The sequence below is a fragment of the Oncorhynchus mykiss genome, chromosome 7, assembly GCF_013265735.2.
Source record: "Oncorhynchus mykiss isolate Arlee chromosome 7, USDA_OmykA_1.1, whole genome shotgun sequence".
Lineage (NCBI taxonomy): Eukaryota > Metazoa > Chordata > Actinopteri > Salmoniformes > Salmonidae > Oncorhynchus > Oncorhynchus mykiss.
Window position 1 is genome coordinate 70,627,601 of NC_048571.1, and position 23,122 is coordinate 70,650,722.

Genomic DNA, 23,122 nt, shown 5'->3' on the forward strand with positions numbered 1-23,122 from the left:
ATCCTTCCGGACAAGTCAGTTAAAATTACACATTCCCAAGGTCATGACAATCATATCAGATCCAACACAGACCGGTGACATTATTTAAAATTCTGGATCCGGATCTGCTCGGTTCCCGCATCAGGTCTCAGTTATTCATGTAGATATGGATCCATGAAGACCTCTAGTATGATGTCGGTGAAGATTCTTTCAGCCGCTGTTCTTCCGGACTTGTTGTTTGCCGGAAAAGCCTGGGCGAACCTTGTGAGGTGGTCTAGAACCACCAGGATGTTTTTGAAACCACCTCTGCTGGGTTCTAGGTGCATGTAGTCAATAGACACCAGCTCCAGGGGGGAACTTGATGTGATACTGCCCATAGCTGCTCTTACATGTGTGACTGGCTGCTTTTGTTTGATACAGGGACACCTCCGAGTAACATGCTCTTCTATATCCCTCTTCATGAATGGCCAGTAGAACACTTCCCTTGCCAGGCTGAGGACTCTCTCTGTTCCTACATGAATCATGTCATTGTGGAGGTGCTTATAATTGATTAGTAGGCCTTCTTTGGTTGTCCTTCTGGAACAGGATTTCATCGTCGATGCACAGCTTTCCCCACTCAATCAACAATTTCCTGGTATAGCCACTCACTCCTCATCTTGCATCGCTGGTCAGGGATCGTTTGTCTCTTTCAACCTCATGAGCTCTCCGATGGCTGGGCCCATTCTAGCTCTTTGTGGTTGATGGTTGACAGGGGTTCGCTGGTGTGGTGTTCTCTTGAGATGCCTTCAGAGATGTCGAGGGCTGCAATCCAAGCCACATATTTTCTTTTTGCTGCTTGACTCCCTTCCCATGTTGCACGGACCATTTCACCTGGTAGCTCTTCATTGCATTCAGCCACGTACTTGGTGATATCCAGGGGACGAGAGAGGGTGTCTGCGTCAACATTGACTTTGCCTGTTCTGTCGAAGCGGAAGTCAGAGTGTTCTCCAACCCATCTGTGGCCAACTGCGTTCAGCTTGGCTGTGCTCATGACATACAGTTGAAGTCGAAAGTTTACATACACCTTAGCCAAATACATTTCAACTCAGTTTTTCACAATTCCTGACATTTAATCCTAGTAAAAATTCCCTGTCTTAGGTCAGTTAAGATCACTACTTTATTTTAAGAATGTGAAATGTCAGAATAATAGTAGAGAGAATGATTTATTTCAGCTTTTATTTCTTTCATCACATTCCTAGTGGGTCACAAGTTTACATACACTCAATTAGTATTTGGTAGCATTGCCTTTAAATTGTTTAACTTGGGTCAAACGTTTCAGGTAGCCTTTCACAAGCTCCCCACAATAAGTTGGGTGAATTTTGGCCCATTCCTCCTGATAGAGCTGGTGTAACTGAATCAGGTTTGTAGGCCTCCTTGCTCGCACACACTTTTTCATTTCTGCTACATAACTGACAATCATGGCAGAGTACTGGAGAAAAAACACATAATTGCGCTTTAACCCTTTGCATGAGTTGCTTAGCTGGGGTCGGCCTACACCTGATGGTTTAGATAAAATTACAGCATTCGAATGAGAAGCGGCACATGCCGCACCACCCTGTCTTCCGTCCGCCATCTTGGTCTTATGCATTGCCACTATGGCTGTGTTTACACAGGCAGCCCAATTCAGACCTTTTTTCCACTCATTGGCTTCGGTACACTGGCAATTGTGTTCGGCATTGGGAGCTGGGGAAGCTGAGACTCTTTGTGCTTATGGTGATGGGCCTGCCTTGTCTGCGGGTGTTCTTTGGCTTGCAAGCCTCCCCCTTTTTCCTCCAAACATAACGATGGTCATTATGGCCAAACAGTTCTATTTTTGTTTCATCAGACCAGAGGACATTTCTACAAAAAGTACGATCTTTGTCCCCATGTGCAGCTGCAAACTGTAGTCTGGCATTTTTTATGGCGGTTTTGGAGCAGTGGTTTCTTCCTTGCTGAGCGGCCTTTCAGGTTATATAGGACTCATTTTACTGTGGATATAGTTACTTTTGTACCTGTTTCTTCCAGCATCTTCACAAGGTCCTTTGCTTTTGTTCTGGGATTGATTTGCACCTTTCGCCCCAAAGTACTTTCATCTCACGGAGACCGAACGTGTCTCCTTCCTGAGCGGTATTGCGTGGTCTCATGGTGTTTATACTTGCATACTATTGTTTGTACAGATGAACATGGTACCTTCAGGTGTTTGGAAATTGCTCTCTCTTGCTTTCTTTTTCTGAGGTCTTGATTGATTTCTTTTGATTTTCTCATGATGTCAAGCAAAGAGGCATTGAGTTTGTAGGTAGGCCTTGAAATACATCCACAGGTACACCTCCAATTGACTCAAATGATGTCAATTAGCCTATCAGAAGCTTCTAAAGCCATGACATCATTTTCTGGAATTTTCCGAGCTGTTTAAATGCACAGTCAACTTAGTGTATGTAAACTTCTGACCCACTGGAATTGTGATACAGTCATAAGTGAAATAATCTGTCTGTAAACAATTGTTGGAAAAATTACTTGTGTCATGCACACAGTAGATGTCCTAACCGACTTGACAAAACTATAGTTTGTTAACAAGAAATGTGTGGATTGGTTGAAAACAAGTTTTAATGACTCCAACCTAAGTTTATGTAAACTTCTGACTTCAACTGCATGTCAGGATGTTGTTGTCCATGTAGATGGTGAAATGTGGAGCATAGAAGATGTAGTCTTTGGACTTCTCACACACAGCCCACTTCAATGCAAGGAACTCAAGTTTGCCAGAGTGAAGGTGGTAGTTCTTCTCCTCAGGCGTGAGAGTTCTTGAAACATACCCGACAACTCTGAGCTTCCCATTCTGTCGTTGGTGAAGAACAGCTCTAAGATCTTGTTCTGAGGCGTCAGTGTGGAGTGGGAAGGTTTAGACGAAGTCGGAATAGGCTAGTAGAGGTGGATTCAATAGTCTGTGGATGAGCCTCTCAAGGATAGTCTGGTGTTCCTCCATCCATCTCACTGGAGTTCTGGGTGGCAACGGGGAACCTTTCACCATCTCCTTGCTTAGCTCACCCCGTGGCGTTGTAGTGTTCTCAAACCTCCCTCTCCACTACTGTCCCGTCAATGTGGATAGGGGGGTGCTCCCTCTGCTGTTTCCTGAAGTCCACAATCATCTCCTTTGTTTTGTTGACGTTGAGTGTGAGGTTATTTTCCTGACACCACACTCCGAGGGCCCTCACCTCCTCCCTGTAGGCCGTCTCGTCGTTGTTGGTAATCAAGCCTACCACTGTAGTGTCGTCCGCAAACTTGATGATTGAGTTGGAGGCGTGCATGGCCACGCAGTCGTGGGTGAACAGGGAGTACAGGAGAGGGCTCAGAACGCACCCTTGTGGGCCCCAGTGTTGAGGATCAGCGGGGTGGAGATGTTGTTACCTACCCTCACCACATGGGGGCGGCCCGTCAGGAAGTCCAGTACCCAGTTGCACAGGGCGTGGTCGACACCCAGGGTCTCGAGCTTGATGACGAGTTTGGAGGGTACTATGGTGTTAAATGCTGAGCTGTAGTCGATGAACAGCATTCTCACATAGGTATTCCTCTTGTCCTTTCAGTTTCGCGCGAATGCTGCCATAAATCCACGGTTTCTGGTTTGGGAATGTTTTAATCGTTGCTGTGGGTATAACATCATCAATGCACTTCCTAATGAACTCGCTCCCCGAATCAGCGTATTCATCAATGTTGTTGTTGGACGCAATGCGGAACATATCCCAAATAGCAACATATACAGAGTAGCAGACAAAGACAGACAGACAGACAGACAGACAGACAGACAGACAGACAGACAGACAGACAGACAGACAGACAGACAGACAGACAGACAGACATTTAGGTAAAGTCACTCGTGTCCTCAGAGAAACCTAGAGTTTGTGTTTTGTCCGACCATGCTGACCACATCAACAATTTTCAAAGAACAGTTCAGTGATGTCATCAAATTGTGGAATATACAGTGCATTCGGGAAAGTATTCAGACCCCTTGACATTTTCTACATTTTGTTACGTTAAAGCCTTATTCTATAATTTATTAAATCATTTCCCCCCTCATCAATCTACACACCCACTCCCCTATAAGGACAAAGCAAAAACAAAGCAAAGCAAATGTATTACAAATAAAAAACGGAAATATCACATTTACATTATTACGTATTCAGACCCTTTACTTTGTTGAAGCACCTTTGGCAGCAATTACAGCCTTGGGTCTTCTTGGGTATGACACTACAATATTGGCCCAATATTGGAGTTACTCCCATTCTTCTCTGCAGATCCTCTCAAGCTCTGTCAGGTTGGATGGGGAGTTTCGCGGCACAGCTATTTTCAGGCCTCTCCAGAGATGTTTGATCGGGTTCAAGTCCGGGCTCTGGCTGGGCCACTCAAGGACATTCAGAGACTTATCCCGAAGCAACTCCTGCGTTGTCTTGGCTGTGTGCTTAGGGTCATATTCCTGTTGGAAGGTGAACCTTCGCCCCAGTCTGAGGTCATGAGCGCTCTGGAGCAGGTTTTCATCAAGGATCTCTGTACTTTGCTCCGTTCATCTTTCCCTCGATCTTGACTAGTCTCCCAGTCCCTGCCGATGAAAAACATCCCCATAGGATGACGATGCCACCAGCTTGCTTCACTGTAGGGATGGTGACAGGTTTCCTCCAGATGTGACACTTGGCATTGGGGTGGCAGGGCAGCCTAGTGGTTAGAGCGTTGGACCAGTAACCAGAAGGTTGCAAGTTCAAACCCGCGAGCTGACAAGGTACAAATCTGTCGGTCTGCCAGTTAACCCACTGTTCCTAGAATTTATTCTTAACTGACTTGCCTAGTTAAATAAAATTCAATAAAAAATTCAGGCCAAAGAGTTCAATCTTGTTTTCAGCAGACCAGAGAATCCTGTTTCTCAGAGTCTGAGAGTCCTTTAGGTGCCTTTTGGCAAACTCAAAGTGGGATGTCATGTGCCTTTTACTGAGGAGTGGCTTCCGTCTTTCCACTCTACCATAAAGGCCTGATTGGTGGAGTGCTGCAGAGATGGTGGTCCATCTGGAAGGTTCACCCATCTCCACAGAGGAACTCTGGAGCTCTGTCAGAGTGACAATCAGGTTCCTGATAACCTCCCTGACCCAGGCCCTTCTCCCCTTATTGCTCAGTTTGACCGAGCTTACATTTAAGAATGATGATGGCCACTGTGTTCTTGGGGACCTTCAATGCTGCATGATTTTTGGGTACCCTTCCCCAGATCTGTGCATCGACACAATCCTGTCTCGGAGCTCTACGGACAATTCCTTTGACCTCATGGCTTGGTCACTATCTCCTCTTTATGCTGGGAGCATGGAGTAAAGATTGGTTTACCGTGGTTCACAAGATTTATTGTAGTTTACTGATGTTGCAGAGACATTCATGAACCATGATGTAAATATTTTTATAAACTCAGCAAAAAAAGAAACGTCCCTTTTTCAGGACCCTGTCTTTCAAAGATCATTCGTAAAAATCCAAATAACTTCACAGATTCTCATTGTAAGACACTAATAGCTTACAGACGGTAGGCAATTAAGGTCACAGTTATGAAAACTTAGGACACTAAAGAGGCCTTTCTACTGACTCTGAAAAACATCAAAAGAAAGATGCCCAGGGTCCCTGCTCATCTGTGTGAACGTGCCTTAGGCATGCTGCAAGGAGTCGTGAGGACTGCAGATGTGGCCAGGGCAATAAATTGCAATGTCCATACTGTGAGATGCCTAAGACAGCGCTACAGGGAGACAGGGCGGACAGCTGATCGTCCTCGCAGTGGCAGACCACGTGTTACAACACATGCACAGGATCGGTACATCTGAACATCACACCTGCGGGACAGGTACAGCATAGCAACAACAACTGATTGAGTTATGCCAGGAATGCACAATCCCTCCATCAGTGCTCAGACTGTCTGCAATAGGCTGAGAGAGGCTGGACTGAGGGCTTGTAGGCCTGTTGTAAGTCAGGTCCTCCCCAGACATCACCAGCAACAACGTCGCCTATGGGCACAAACTTACTGCCATTGGACCAGACAGGACTGGCAAAAAGTACTCTTCACTGACGAGTCGCAGTTTTGTCTCACCGTGGGTGATGTTGGATTCGCGTTTATTGTCGAAGGAATGAGTGTTATGCTTAGGCCTGTACTCTGGAGCGGGATCGATTTGGAGGTGGAGGGTCCGTCATGGTCTGGGGCGGTGTGTCACCGCATCATCGGACTGAGCTTGTTGTCATTGCAGGCAATCTCAATGCTGTGCGTTACAGGGAAAACATCCTCCTCCCTCATGTGGTACCCTTCCTGCAGGCTCATCCTCCAGCATGACAATGCCACCAGCCATACTGCTCGTTCGGTGCTTGATTTCCTGCAAGACAGGAATGTCAGTGTTCTGCCATGGCCAGCGGAGAGCCCAGATCTCAATCCCATTGAGCACGTCTGGGACCTGTTGGATCGGAGTGTGAGGGCTAGGGCCATTCCCCTCAGAAATGTCAAGGAACTTGCAGGTGCCTTGGTGGAGAAGTGGGGTAACATCTCACAGCAAGAACTGGCAAATCTGGTGCAGTCCATAAGGAGGAGATGCACTGCAGTACCTAATGCAGCTGGTGGCCACACCAGATACTGACTGTTACTTTTGATTTGGACCCCCCCCCCCCCCCCTTTGTTCAGGGACACATTATTAAATTTCTGTTAGTCACATGTCTGTGGAACTTGTTCAGTTTATGTCTCAGTTGTTGAATCTTGTTATGTTCATACAAATATTTGCACGTTAAGTTTGCTAACAATAAACACAGTTGATAGTGAGAAGACATTCATTTTTTTTGCTGAGTTTATGTAACAATATGAGATGATATATTCAATGTTTTAATGTAGCCTTATTGGTCTTTTATTTGGGAATTGGTCAGTTTGGTTTCATTTATATTATGTATATTATGTATTAAGAAAGAGAGAGAGGAAACAAACAGTTTTAAGCTTCTCAATGGCAGCAGTATTTCAGATGTACTAAAGATAACCCATCCACTCATCAAAAATCACAAGTTCACTCACATAAGACAGACACAGACAACCCATCATCTTTCCTACTAAAAATGGCATACACTTAATCACAATGCCTTTGTAATAATGTCATAATGATGACATAACATCTATCACAACATATTGATGTGGTTCCAGGGAGCTGCTGTAAGAAAAGTGGTTGTATGTTTACATTAAAAGAATGATCATATTCATCAGGCCTGATATTCAGGAGAGTTGTTTTAGTTTAACCTGTTAGTGATCCCTTCGTGCGCCAATCCCTTTAGCGGGATCGATTTGACAACATCCAGTGAAATTGCAGAGCGCCAAATTCAAACTGCAGAAATATCAATATTCAAGATAACTGAAAATGTAAGTGTAATACATCAAAGTAAAGCTTCACTTCTTGTTAATCCAGCTGCAGTGTCAGATTTCAAAAAGGCTTTACGGCAAAAGCAGCCCATGCGATTATCTGAGGACAGCGCCCCGCATACAAACACATGAAAATCAGGTGGCGACACAAAACGATATAATAAATGCCCTACCTTTGAAGAGCTTCTTCTGTTGGCACTCCAAAATGTCCCAGAAACATCACAAATACTAATTTTGTTCAATAACGTCCTTCTTTATATCCCCAAAATGTCATTTTTTTTGGCGCGTTTGATTCAGAAATACACCGGTTCCAACTCGCCCAACGACTACAAAGTATCTAATACGCTACCTGTAAACTTGGTCCAAACATTTCAAACAACGTTCCAAATCCAACCTAAGGTGTCCTAAAACGTAAATAATTTATCAAATTTAAGACGGGATAAACTGTTTCCAATACAAAAAAACAACGTGAAGAGCGTTCCAGTTCACACGCACCAAACAGTAGAATCCATCTGGAGTGACACTTACAAAGAACAGCCATACTTCTTCATTTCTCAAAAGAAAAACATCAACCCATTTTTAAAGACTGTTGACATCTAGTGGAAGCCATAGGACCTGCAACCAGGATCCTATTAAATAGGGCTTTCAATAGAAATCTCATGGGAAATACTATGACCTCAATTTTTCTTCCGCCTGGATGGTTTGTCCTCGGGGTCTGCCAAATCAGTTCTGTTATACTCACAGACATTATTTTAACGGTTTTAGAAACTTTAGAGTGTTTTCTATCCAAATCTGCATATGCATATCCTAGCTTCTGGGCCTGAGTAACAGGCAGTTTACTTTGGGCACGCTTTTCATCCGGACGTGAAAATACTGTCCCCTATCCCTATGAAAGTGGCTATTTACAAGATCCCATCTGAAACTATTAAAAACACTTAATACATGTTTATTAGTACAGATTCCAATTCATGAGAAATATGCATACTCTCCCCAAAAGCAGTCAGGTGTATTAAACTTAATTGTATTATTTTTTAAAATACAGAATAGGCTAACTAAAGGCAGAGTTAATTCCAGTAGACAGTAATGATAGGGTTGGGGTCAATTCCATTTTAATTCCAGACAATTTAGGAAATACACTGAAATTCATATTCCAATTCTCCACAATGCTTTTCAATTAGTACAATTTGGAATTGGATGTTGGTTAACTTCCTAAATTGAAATGGAATTGACCCCAAACCTGAATAAAACCCAACACAACCAGAGCCCTGTTTCACAAAAGCATCTTACGGCAAATTTCATCGTTAGAACATTCATAGGAGCGTCGTTAAATCTCTGAGATGTTTCCCAAAAGCATCATTATTAACGTTGTAGTTGGTTGTTGTGCCCTCCCACGTCACTTTATGTACAGAAGATCTATGCTAAACATAGAATCAGATGGTTGATCCGTTTCTCTGTGACTGCCGATAACTTCAGAACAACGGTAACTAAAAATACAAAGTTGCCAATGGCTTTTCAATTAATAGAAACAAGCGACATATAAAATTGCAATAAATTCATTAGGCCCTAATCTATGAATTTCACATTACTGTTAATACAGATATGAATCTGTTAGTCACAGATACCTTAACAAAAGGTAGGGTTATGGATCACCATTTGCCTCATACAACACAATTTGATTGTGGCCTGTGAAATGTTGTCCCACTCCTTTCAGTGACTGTGTGAAGTTACTGGATATTGGCGGGAATTGGAACACACTGTCGTACACAAAATCCAGAGCATCCCAAAATTGGTCAATGGGTGACATGTCTGGTGAGTATGCAGGCCAAGGAAAAACTGAGACATTTTCAGCTTCCAGGAATTGTGTACAGATCCTTGGAACATGGGGCTGTGCATTATCATGCTGAAACATGATGTGATGGCGGCGGATGAACAGCACAACAATGGGCCTCAGGATCTTGTCAAGGTATCTCTGTGCATTAAAATTGCCATCGATAAAATGCAATTGTGTTCGTTGACCATAGATTATGCCCGTCCATACCATAACCTCTCCATGGGGCATTCTGTTCACAACATTGACATCAGCAAACCGCTCGCCCAAATGACGCCATACACACTGTCTGCCATCTGCTCAGTACGCTTGAAACCGGGATTCATCTGTGAAGAGCACCCTTCTCCAGCGTGCCAGTGGCCATCGAAGGGGATGCTGAACTGCAGTCAAGACCCTGGTGAGGACAGCAAGCACCCAAAAAGTCCTGGATGGGGTTACACGTGGTTTACTGTTGTGAGGCCAGTTGGACGTACTGCAAAATTCTCTAAAATGACATTGGAGGTAGCTTATGGAAGAGAAATGAACAATACATTTCTGTCAACAGCTCTTGCGGACATTCCTGCAGTCACCATGCAAATTGCACACTCCCTCAAAACTTGAGACATCTGTGGCATTGTGTTGTGTGACAAAACTGCCCATTTTAGTGTGCTTTTATTGTCCCCAGTACAAGGTGCACCTGTGTAATGATCATGCTGTTTAATCAGCGTCTTGATATGCCACACCTGTAAGGTGGATGGATTATCTCAGCAAAGGAGATATGCTCACCAACAGGGATGTAAACAAATTTGTACACAGAACCTGAGAGAAATCAGATTTTTGTGCATACTGTATGGAACATTTCTGGGATATTTTATTTCAGCTCATGAAACATGTGACCAACACTTTACATGGTGCATTTATATTATATATTATATTTTTGTTCAGTATATTTCATATGTAAACTTATGTACATAATTAATTTGTATTGAGTAGCCTAAGCATTAGCCGCATCAATGTTTGCAGCCGTAGGTGGTAATATCTCTCTTGGAGCTGATTCGTCATCAGTATTGTGAAATAATTCTAATGTCAAGGTAATATTTGAATGGAGGAAGCTGATCCGAGAGCAGTGCTATCTTCTTTTGATCCTATCTGTATCGACACATGCTCCAACCATGGACTTAGCAACCATTCTCTCAGCGAAGTGTTTAGCCGTTGTAAGAAAGATGCATCATTAAAACACTTGTAAGCCTAAATTCCATCACTATTGGGAAACTGGGCCCAGGCCTGTTCAGTATTAGGCAAGAAACTCCTGTTTTTAGGCAGAGGAATAAGACAAAGCTGGTCCTTCACTGTCAACCAATAACACATCACTGTCTGTTACTGTAGCGGCAGGGTAGCATGGCAGGTGCATTGTGGAACAAATTACACCTTTCACTTTATTTTAGAGACAAGACCGTTTTTTACTTTGAGGGCTTCAAGCCAATTCACTCATTGTACATTATGTCAGGTACAAACATTCAACTTAAAATAACAAATAGCAACCTTAAACTGGCAATAAGTCAATGGAGTGGTGTTGAAATGAATGATGGGACTAGGAGGTTGCATCTCAATATTCTGAAGGGGCTTCGTCTACTAATCTCCTTTCCTTCATCTGCACTGATATGAAAAGGCAGCATGTGTGAAAGCGATATGGATGGATTCTTTTTTTTCACCAGTCTAGTTCTGTCATGTCTGTGCGGATGAAGGAAAGGAGGAAAGGATTCAAAGAAGAGGAAGCCACGGTAGACTACTGGGAAGCACCCTACAACTGCATGACACTACATTAAAGGCTGAGCTCAAAATCCAACAGGGAGAAACTGTAGAGGAGCCAACGGCTTGATTCATATTTAGAGTGAATTATCAGACAAAACCTGTTGAAAACAACAAAAAACAAGTTGGTTATTGTGTGCTTTACATCATTTCTGTGCTCCATGAGGTATGTTTAGAACATGATTTTAGTATTGAATCTTTTTTCATGGTTTCATGTTCAAAACATAAAAACAAAGAAAACCTAACACTAAAATAGTTCATAAATATTTCCTTATGAATATTAAACATTGTTATATGAGATGGCACATAGCATTCATTAACATTCATGGACATGTGTTTGTTAGTAACATACATGTCAGACAGAAAAGCTTGTGAATGTCAATGCATGCTAATGTCAGGTGACATAAAAATAGCCAAGTAGCTGCAGTTGCCATCTTCAAATATTGTTAAATAACATTAGGAATAGCTAGCTAAATTATCGGAGAAACTCTTTCAAGGTTGCAATTGTTACACTTTACTTGACCCCTCCATCAAACCTCTCCAAATCCATCAGTTGCCATAAGCAAACATGACTGTTTGACAGGGTCATGTAGGCCTCTAAAGGAAGGTTCAAGTAAACGGTTGCAATTATAGTTTAAACTGATATTGATGATAAAAATATGTACAACTCAAATCAGGGTCTAAAACTACCCCAAATAACACGATATAAATCGTATATTACATTGTTTCAATTCCAAACGCAAAACAGACTGACTGTGATATGAGAAAATATGTTCAAATAGAGCAGCATCAAGGTGAATAATATGTTTGTTTGGATAAGATGACCATCAAATTGTTTTACTTATTGTCAAGGATATCGAACATGTATAAAACATTATTGAGTTCTGTTGCATCAGTATGGAACAATTCTCTTTGATGTCTTGTAAACTTGTGAGCTGACCTCTGTATTAAATGTATACATCCTTCCTATTGAAGAGGAATGCATTTCCTTTCAGTTAGGTAACATGCAAAAGAAATTAGAAATAATTGTGTTTGATAAAATATCAAATCATTGGTCAGAGCTTGTCACCTGATCCAGTAGAAAGACAAAATGGCCACCATGTTGCTATGGGAACAGCTGTGAAGATGCAGGTTAGTAGGCAGAATGAGTGAGTGTGTGTGTGAGTAGTTTGCACTTTGAACAACACATGATTCATTTAAGCAAGAGAAAATAGATTACCTCCTTGACCAGAACCTCATCAAAATCAGATCCACACTGTACAAGTATAGTACATATACATTTTTAAAAAAAGAAACAAATCTATAACAGTCAACGAAAACAAGAGTTGCTCGGAGTCCACTTTGTTCAGTCTGAAGTACATGGTGTAAAAAATGCATATAGGTAGAAAACAAAACCATTTAAACAGTGCAAATCATAATTTTTCACACACTCTTTACAAGAATGGAATCAGGTAGAGAGAGGAAGAAGGGCTGTTTTTAAAGAGTAAAATATAGGGATCTCAGATGGGTAAGAAGAAAGGAGAGCTGAGGATGAGAGGACAGCCCCTTCTCCTAGTCTCTATCTATTCCATGTTCACAGATCCGAGAAGATTAGATATGTATACATTTGATTTGTATAAGCATTGTGACGCTGGGTCCATATTCTGACATATTTCTCACACCTATCCAATCCTGTCAGATCTGTTAACACCCAAAGGTGTACGAGATAAAGGAAGGGGCTAGAAATGGAACCAGGGTGATAAGAGAAGGGAAGAGAAGAGGAGGCAAGAAGGAGGGGTACGATTGGTCTTAGGGCAGAGGAAGGGGAGAGGGGTCGTCCAGTGAGTTGAGCCCTCATGTTGTTGTCTTCCTGGTTCTGGAATGCTGGATCAGCCACTGTAGTGTGATGTCTGCCAGAGGATAGAAAGTCCATTTGTTTCAAATACTCCAAAGAAACAAAAAGTCCTTATCAGATAATTAGGTCGTTTTGAATCAACCATTTGTTTTCTCACCAATGTTGTCTTTTTCCTTGCAGGAGATAGAGTAACAGCAGATCTCTCTGTCCTGGATGGCTGACAGGTTCCTAGGTTAGGCAGAGAGGATAGTGTTAGAGAGAAGAAAACTTCACACACATAGTAAGCTTCATTTACAAAAGGAAATGTCACAGCTCCGATACTCACATCCTCTCAATCAGCTCCTTCTCATCCAAGGCACCTGGAACATCTCTTTTGTTCCCTAAAACCAGTACCTGAGAGAATTCAAGGGAAACCACATGAGTGTTTTCTTTGCCAATGCACCTGCCTTTAGGCTTTTCTCCTGCAAACCCATTCCATTTCAACTTTACATTCCACAGGCTTTACAACACACTAACTAGAGCTGATCATTACTGTTGAAAGCCAATATCTGCTAGAGTGGAGAAATAAAAGGCATTTTGTGAGAATTGTTGTGAATGGGGGAGTAGCTAGCTAGCCAGACAAACTGTTATTCATCTTCTTCCTCTCATTTAAAAATGGTTGACAGCCACACTCCACTGCTTTAAATAAACATGTCTTCCCACTGGTCAGCTGTAGCATCTGTAGTTAGGGTGACAGTGTGTTAATGCTACTCCTGCCATCCATTCCCTGTCTTTTAGGCCCCTATCATCATCGCAATGAGAGCAGTGATATGTTAAGAGATGTAAGGAGGAAACCTTCTCTCCCCTAACGTTACTCTGAGGATCATCCTGTATGGATCTCACTGCACTGCCCAGGCCTGCTAATGATCTCCCCCCCCAGTCAATACACGTCTGGACCCAGACAGACACACACTCCCCTCCCTCTGTCTGTCCGTCCCTCCCTCCCTCCCTCAATCCCTCTATCTCTCCTGCAATGCTACAGCACTAGCCTTGGAGATGCTAGTAAAACTAGAAGCATCTGCAATGCTCAAGCACCGCCCACTGTTTCGCTCTCCCTCCATTCCTCTCTCCCCTGTCTCTCTTAAACCTCTCTTTCTCTCCCTCCTTACTCCCCCTCGACTTATATCTCACTTACCATCAAACTTTCCCTCCCTTCTCTTTCTGTCTGTCTGTCTCTTCCTCCCTCTCCATCTATCCCTCCCTTTGGTTCGATAAATCAGGCCCACATCACTCAGACACACATTCATTATTCATGTCTGGGCTACAGAGAGAGGGGGGTGTTGTTAGGTACGTGACAGATGCCACTATGAGTCTGCTCAGGGTGAGCTTCTGATGCCCAATACCTTTATAATACCTTCACTCATATCGCCCTCTTCCATACTCACTGGGATCCCCTGTAGCTGGGGTTTGTCTAGGAGGTTGTGTAGTTCGTTCTTCGAGGCCTCAATCTTCTCTGGGTCTGCAGCATCTACCATGTAACTGAGAGAGAGAGCGAGAGAGGCACATGGTGAACAATATGTTTGGAACATCGAATCACAACAAAATTACAGTATCGGATCACAATACATATAGAATCGTGAGAATTGCAATACATATCTTATCGGCACCTAAGTGTTGTGATAATATTGTGTCGTGAGGTCTCTGGCAATTCCCAGCCCTAGTGTGTGTACTTACACAATGACACTGACACCTCGGCAGTATCTTTCCCACATGCTCCGGAATCGAGGCTGACCCCCAATATCCCACAGCTGGAGAACAACAGAACACACACAAACACCACTTCAGTCTCAAAAAGGTAGTCGTACAAACACAAACGATCAGTAATACTATCAGCATTAGTACCAAGGGTAATTATCAAGTCTGTTGCTCTGACCTTAATGGTGACGTTGCCCTTGGTGATCTTCCTCATGTTGAAGCCCACTGTAGGAATCATGTCCTCACTGAACTGTCCTGACTGGAGGGAGGGAAGGAAGGGTAGGGGGGGGGGGGTAGATAAACTGTTCAGTAGAATAACAAACACATTAATCATAACAATGAGTCACTAATTATGTGGAAGTCTGACACATGACCACAAGTCACCTGATCCCGACAACCAGCAGCACCTTCACCACACTCACCAGACTACAGCATAAGATACATGCAGAGAGGTGTGTAAAGACACAGAAATAAGGTTCCTGTACTGTACACACTCAGGCCTTAATATATGTACATGTGTGGATATGTACATTGTGTGTCACTCTGAAAGCAAGGTGGTAGCACATTTCATGAAGCAGGATCAATGAGTTATCTAGCTACCTTTGATATATACACTGTAATAGTCCTAACTTTCTAGACTATAATAAAGAGAAGCTAACATTGTCAAATGAGGTAGTAATACCAATAACATATTCAATAGGTTTTTCTTTAAACAGAAGAGAGAGAGTTGTTTCAGAGCAAGCTGACAAAAAGTCACTGAAATATCCTACAGGTTCCACGCTTAAACAATAAGTCAAATTCCTGGTTGATGTCTCATGCTAGGTGTCACTGTGTCTGCCTAGATCACAGTGTTGTTGGGGCTTTCAAAGGTTGACTTTTGGTGCAGGGTGAAGTTGTCCCTAGACACTGGTCTTGGGTCAGTTTAGCATTTTCCCCAATCCCTACTAATGGTTAAGGTTAGAATTGTGGGAGCGGAAGCTGAACCTAGATCTGTATCTAGGGGAAACTTCTCCCTGGAGCTGACATTTCTGACTAGTCATTAATCTGCAGAGCGCTGACACTAGAGGTCAGTCTAGACAGCAGTACTAACAGTAACCTTTTAGGAAAACAATGTGTTTAGTTTATCTGATGAGGAAAATATGGAAATGTTCAAATATATGCAGTGGTAATGTCCGTCTAATCTCCAATTATAAATTAGTTTACAATATAAACCTTCCTGTGTGACTCCATTTGAGGCACTTGTAGGTTAACTCAAGAAGAAAGCCTTCGTCTTGTGCTGTCAAAATCCTGTTACTCTACTGTCTGTGATGAACAATCTTTTCAAGTTGAGAGCATCATGTGCAGCCATTGCCGCTGCTTCCTATTAAATGAACAACTCGAAAACGCCTCCGTTGCTGTTGTCCTTGGGCTAAAATTACAAAACAGGTTATTCCACACCATCACCTGATGCACTTCATTTTCTAAGTCAGTTCTCTTGAGGCAAGGTTAAAGCAGTATACTAAGCACAAGTAGGACACTGCTACCCTATACAGCACAAGGCCATATCTCTACTTGACATAAATATGACACTTTCTTAATATAGGGCCTGCTCCTAGCTCAATTTCCTTCCTCCCGAGGCGATGTGTTGCCCTGATCATGTTGTCCTGATCGTATATATTTCTTAATTCCATTATTTTACTTTTAGATGTGTGTATTGTTGTGAACTGTTAGATACTACTACATTGTTGGAGCTAGGAACACAAGCATTTCACTACATCTGCAATAACATCTGTTAAATATGTCGATGTGACCAATAACATCTGTTAAATATGTCTATGTGACCAATAACATCTGTTAAATATGTCTATGTGACCAATAACATCTGTTAAATATGTCTATGTGACCAATAACATCTGCTAAATATGTCTATGTGACCAATAACATCTGCTAAATATGTGTATGTGACCAATAACATCTGCTAAATATGTGTATGTGACCAATAAAATTGGATTTTATTTGGAGGTGTTTCAGACAAGGCTAAAGCACTGGTGGAGCAATGTAACCAGGAACTATATTTCAGCCAGACACACCGACACTTTAATACCAAAGAACTGTAAATCCATTTCAATTCAATCACTTTTTGACAGCATCCCATTAGATTTAAATGTTACCTCATGGAAGAAGAGGTCAGAAAGTTACTTTTGGGACCTGAATGCCAAAACATTCAGGAGAATGGCTCAAAGTTGGCCCCATTGGCAATACCCCACCATACCATGAGACATCCATGTCTTCATTACTGGAAAAGATACATTGAGTTTGATATCATTTAAAAGCTTACAAACAGGGTTGGGAAACTATTTTAGAATGTATTCATTTTTTTGTAAAAAAATATATATAATTCCATTTGACCAAATACTTATTTTTCACCATAATTTGCAAATCAATTCATTAAAAATCCTACAATGTGATTTTCTGGATTTTTTTCTCATTTTGACTGTCATAGTTGAAGTGTACCTATGATGAAAATTACAGGCCTCTCTCGTCTTTTTAAGTGGGAGAACTTGCACAATTGGTGGCTGACTAAATACTTTTTGGCCCACTGTATAAACTCAAAGTCCTATGTAGAAGGTCAACAGGATTAGCCTACAGCCAACCTATTGATTAGATTATGGAGTGACCTCATTATCTCGGGAGGAAATAAGTGAGGCCTTTGTATCACCTTTATAACCACTGAACAACATCTGACCTTAATATCCCAGAGTATCCAAGAGCATCCCAGAGTATCCCTCTGATCCTCAGGAGAACACTGTCAAGTAGGGCCATTGTCCTCACAACATGGTATCAACATCCCATGAAACTCACTGTTAAGTAAGATGTCATTGTCTGGATATGATGATATAATAAGGGTCCAGAGTTTCCTGACCATGTGACCTGAGTCTAACTAGGAAACGGTGCCTATAGTTTTCCCTGGTCAGGTCACATGCTCCGGAAAGACTCAGGCACCTAGCTATACTATATTGCATTTATATAGCTGAGATCACTGGACCTCAGTCTCACATGCTTTACTTGGGGGTATGTCACCTCATCTACCCCATCTGAATTAACCAGAAACACATAGCCTATAGCAGAGCCAACATATCTGTACTTGGATTTCTGAGCATGAGTGGGAGCTTGCTTCAATGCTTTCACAACAACCTGGAAATAGAAATGTAATGTCTAGAATTGATATGGTCCCCTCTCTATTAAGTGGAACCGAACACCATTTCTACTCTATACATCACATCTCAATCTGAACATGTCATCCCAAAATGTTTACGCATTTAAAGATACACATTCTCACTAAGTGGTCATACTGCAGCCACCTACTACCTCTGCCTACTGCCCAGTGTATGGCTAAGTCCACCTCTGGGCCTTCAGTTGTGTAATAAAAGCAGACTTAAAGGACACTTAACTGCCGCTCAATGGGACTGTTATGAGACGGATGAGACCACAAAAGGCCCAGATGGGAGGATCTGACAAACAAGGACGAGTCTCTATGCCACCGTCTTCCCAAATCCCTGTCTAGCACTCAGTAGGGAGCCAAGACCAGATCCAGAGCATTCTCAAACAACAAGACAGAACAACCCCACTCACTGCCACCTGTGGCAGCTAAACAGATACACCATAAGGATCCGTAACTTGGGTATTGGACGGTCTGTGAAACCAGACGGATATGGCCCCGCAGACAGTAAGTTTGAAAGCCATGAACTAAACAGTGGGCCTGGGGGTGGTGATGGGGCTGGGTAATTGGACGAGGCTGGGTAATGGGATGAGGCCAGATGATGGGATGAGGCTGGGGATGGGCTGGACCTGGGGCTGTGGATGGAGCAGGGGCTGGGTAATGGATGAGGATGGGGATTGGGCTCAGGTGATGCTGGAACAAGTGCAGGGTCTGGGGTTGGGCTGGGAGCAAGGGCAGAGTCTGAGGCATGGTCTGGGAATGTGGCTGGGCGATTGGGCTCAGCTGGAGCAGGTAGATGCAAGAATGGCACCGGAGGAGATGGCTGCCGGTTTACGGGCTCCTAAGGCAATTGTGCTATTGTGTGTGTTTTTGCGTGTTATTTTGTACATAATGTTTCTGCCACCGTCTGTTATGACCAAAAAGAGCTTCTGGATATCAGGACAGCGACTACACACCTCGTAGTGGACAAAGATTTTTTCTTTAACGAGTCAGATGAGAAGGATTTACTTGAGACAAGGCCCAAATCCCTCTCATTCGGGGACGTAGGTCAGGGTGCCTTGTAAGGATCCAACAGCGAGTGGTAATCTGCCTCTACCGTCAGTCCTATGAGCCAACGTACAATCATTGGATAACAAAATAGACGAGCTAAGATCACGTATATCCTACCATCGGGACATTAAGAACTGTAATATCTTATGTTTCACAGAGTCGTGGCTAAACAACAACATGCATAACATACAGCTGGCAGGGTTTACACTGCATCGAAAAGATAAAACAGCTGCCTCCGATAAGACAAGGGGTGGCGGTCTGTGTACATTTGTAAACAACAGCTGGTGCATAAAATCTTATATTAAGGAAGTATCAAGGATTTTCTCACCTGAGGTAGAGTATCTCATAATAAGCTGTAGACCACACTCTTTACCAAGAATTTTCATCTATATTTTTCATAGCTGTCTATTTACAACCACAAACCAATGCTGGCACTAAGAGCGCACTCAACGAGCTGTATTCCGCCATAAGCAAACAGGAAAACGTTCATCCAGAGGCGCCGCTCCTAGTGGCCAGGGACTTTAATGCAGGGAAACTTAAATCAGTTTTACCTAATTTCTACCAGCATGTTAAATGTGCAACCTGAGGAGAACAAAAACAATTCTAGAACACCTTTACTCCGGACACAGAGACACGTACAAAGATCTCCCTCGCCCTCCATTTGGCAAATCTGACCATAATTTTATCCTCCTGATTCCTGCTTACAAGCTAAAACTAAAGTAGGAAGCACCAGTGACTCTGTAAATAAAGAAGTGGTCAGATGACGTAGATGCTAAGCTACAGGACTGTTTTGCTAGCACAGACTGGAACATGTTCCGGGATTCTTCCGAAGGCATTAGGGATTACACCACATCAGTCACTGGCTTCATCAATAAGTGCATTGATGACGTCGTCCCCATACTGATCGCACGTACATACCCCAACCAGAAGCCATGGATTACAGGCAACATCCACACTGAGCTAAAGGGTAAAGCTGCTGCTTTCAAGGAGCGGGACTCTAACCCGGACACTTATAAGAAATCCCACTATTTTTATTTATTTAACCTTTATTTAAGGTTATGCTCTCCGATGAACCATCAAACAGGAAAAGTGTCAACAAAGGACTAAGATTGAATCGTACTACACCGGCTCCGACGCTTGTTGGATGTGGCAGGGCTTGCAAACTTTTATAGACCAGAAAGGGAAGCAGAGTCGCGAGCTACCCAGTGACACGAGCACACCAGACGAGCTAAAATAATTCTATGCTCGCTTCGAGGCAAGCGACACTGAAGCATGCATGAGAGCATCAGCTGTTCCAGACGGCTGTGTGATCACCCTCTCCATAGCTGATGTGAGTAAGACCTTTAAAACAGGACAACATTCACAAGGCCGCAGGGCCAAATGAATTACAGCATGTGCTGACCAACTGGCAAGTGTCTTCACTGACATTTTCAACCTGTCCCTGTCTGAGTCTGTAATACCAACATGTTTCAAGCAGACCACCATAGTCCCTGTGGCCAAGAACACTAAGGCAACCTGCCTAAATGACTACCGACCCGTAGCACTAACATCTGTAGCCATGAAGTGCATGAACTGTAGCCATGGCTCACAACAACACCATTATGCCAGAAACCCTAGACCCACTCCAATTTGCATTCTGCCTCACAGATCCACAGATGATGCCATCTCTATTGCACTCCACACTGCCCTTTCCCACCTGGACAAAAGGAACACCTATGTGAGAATGCTATTCATTGACTACAGCTCAGCGTTCAACGCCATAGTTCCCTCAAAACTCATCACTAAGCTAAGGACCCTGGGACTAAACACCTCCCTCTGCAACTGGATCATGGAATTCCTGACGGGCCACCCCCAGGTGGTAAGGGTAGGTCACCGACAATGATAAGATAGCCTAGGAGGTCAGAGACCTGGCCGTGTGGTGCCAGGATAACAACCTCTACCTCAATGTGATAAAGACAAAGGAGATGATTGTGGACAACAGGAGAAGGAGGACCGAGCACACCCTCCTTCTCATCGACATGGCTGTTGTGGAGCAGGCTGAGAGCTTCAAGTTCCTTGGTGTGCACATCACCGAACTACCATGGTCCAAACACACCAAGACAGTTGTGAAGAGGGCATGTAAAAGCCTATTCCCCCTCAGGAGACTGAAAAGATTTGACATGGGTCCTCAGGTCCTCAAAAGGTTCTACAGCTGCACTAACTGGTTGCATCAGTGCCTGACATGGCAACTGCTCAGCCTCCGACCGCAAGGCACTACAGAGGGCATGGCGTACGGTCTAGTACATCACTGGAGCCAAACTTCCTGCCATCTGTCAGAGGAAGGCTCTAAAGATTGTCAAAAGACTCCAGACACCCTAGTCATAGACTGTTCTATCTGCTACCGTACGGCAAACGATACCGGAGCACCAAGTCTAGGTCCAAAAGGCTTCATAACAGCTTCTACCCCCAAGCCGTAAGACTCCTGAACAGCTGATCAAATGGCTACCCAGACTATTTGCATTGCCACCCCCACCCCCCTATTTTACACCACTGCTACTCTCTGTTTATTATCTATGCATAGTCACTTTAACTCTACCTACATGTACATATTATCTCAATTACCTCGACTAACCTGTACCCCCGCACATTGACTCTGTACCGGTACCCCCTATATATAGCCTCGCTACTGTTATTTTACTGCTGCTCTTTAATTTCTTTTTTGACTTATATATTTTTTACTTAACACTTATTTTTCTTAAAACTGCATTGTTGGTTAAGGGCTTGTAAGTAAGCATTTCACTGTAAGGCCTACACCGGTTGTATTCGGTGCATGTGACAAATGTCCAGGTTGAATTTAATGTGCTCTGACTGTAAGGTGTGAATTTATACACAGATGACCTTCTTCTGCACAGCCTGGTTTTATACGTGTTCTTAGAGGGAATACTCATCAGCACCGGTAGAAGGGTGAACACACACACACACACACGTCTACAGTATTAACACAAATTCTAACAATAAAGATAGGGTAATAATTATTTCCTCTTCATTCAACATACCATTCATAAACCTGTAGAATTGACAAACCATTATACATCCATCAACCTACTACCACACTGCAGATGATATCACTACAATCCCACAAATCCTCATCAGGCCAACAGGAGTCAAATGAGGACACACACTGAATGGAGCAGGTGGAAGGGCTGTTGTTGTCATAAAGTAGTAACAAATGAGGGCTCTGGGTGATACAATGCATACAGTCAAAGAGGAAGCATGTATTTGAGGCTAATGTATGTAGCAGCCCAACTGTCATCTAGCCTACGGCTGGTGTCAGAGATAAAATATTGTGCAGCCAAGTGTAGCCTGCAGTGTGGAACACTAGGTTGTGTAACTCTGGTGTACAATGAAATAACAGTGCCCCATTTCAAGGTTGTAATGCGTGTATTTCACGACAGCATAAACTATGACGTCACTTGTGATGTCGTCATCACTACTAGCGAACACATCATATGATGAAATAGCCAGCCAGTCTCCATCCCTCAATAAATCAAATAGGCCAATTAATATAGCCTACCATCCGTCCTATTTGCAATTAAATACGACCATTTTTCACTCCACACACATATAGCATATTCATTTCTGCCTAGGTCGAAAATGTCCTGATTACAAATAGTACTGCGACACTGTAGCAATTAAAGGGTGGAGTGGCGTTTCAATCACGGGACCGCTACTTTGTACCACGGTCTATTCCCGTCGTAAATCGGTGCACACTAATGACTGTAGTTTTATGAAGGCGCATACAGACACAGAGCGAGTAAACAGCGAAATTACCGCTATCACGTTCACGAAGGTTGTCTTTCCCGAATACTGCAGACCGACCAGTGTCAATTCCATCTCTTCCTTCCAAAATAGCTGTTTGAACCAGTCCAACAGCTTGTTAAAGAGGGCTATCATCTTGAGAGAGCGGCTAGGAGCTGGTAGCAAAATATCAGCTGACTGGCTGTCTTCACCGCCGCGGCGCTCAAAGGTCTTTAATTTTCGGTCTTTAAAAATCGCAATATAAACGGCGGTGTTTTGACTTTACGCCTTTAATGAATGACAATCGCTTTGAAGCCTCGTATTTTCCTGAGGTCGGTATTGCTTCGCTTCACTTCTTTCCTTCCTCATTGGGTGGGGTTTTAGATCCACTCACAGCTGATCCGCGAAACAATGCGCTGAGGGGCGCTTTGGTGAAAGGAGGTTCAACGGGTCCAGCTTAGTTGCGATCCACTCACGAAAATGCGCCCTCTGCCGATTGATAAAATAGCTGCATATTAC

General features: G+C 43.1%; 1 protein-coding gene across 1 annotated transcript; it reads right to left on the reverse strand.

The window, feature by feature from the left end:
- Nucleotides 1–10,577: 10,577 nt before the first annotated feature.
- Nucleotides 10,578–23,021, reverse strand: LOC110528372 (ADP-ribosylation factor-like protein 8A). Its single transcript, XM_021610393.2, has 7 exons — nt 22,637–23,021; nt 14,756–14,836; nt 14,557–14,630; nt 14,268–14,361; nt 13,169–13,236; nt 13,001–13,071; nt 10,578–12,898 (listed from the first exon to the last, which is right to left on the reverse strand). The coding sequence occupies exons 1-7, from the start codon at nt 22,757–22,759 to the stop codon at nt 12,843–12,845; spliced, it is 567 nt and encodes a 188-aa protein (XP_021466068.1). The 5' UTR covers nt 22,760–23,021; the 3' UTR covers nt 10,578–12,842.
- Between the last annotated feature and the right edge of the window lie 101 nt (nt 23,022–23,122).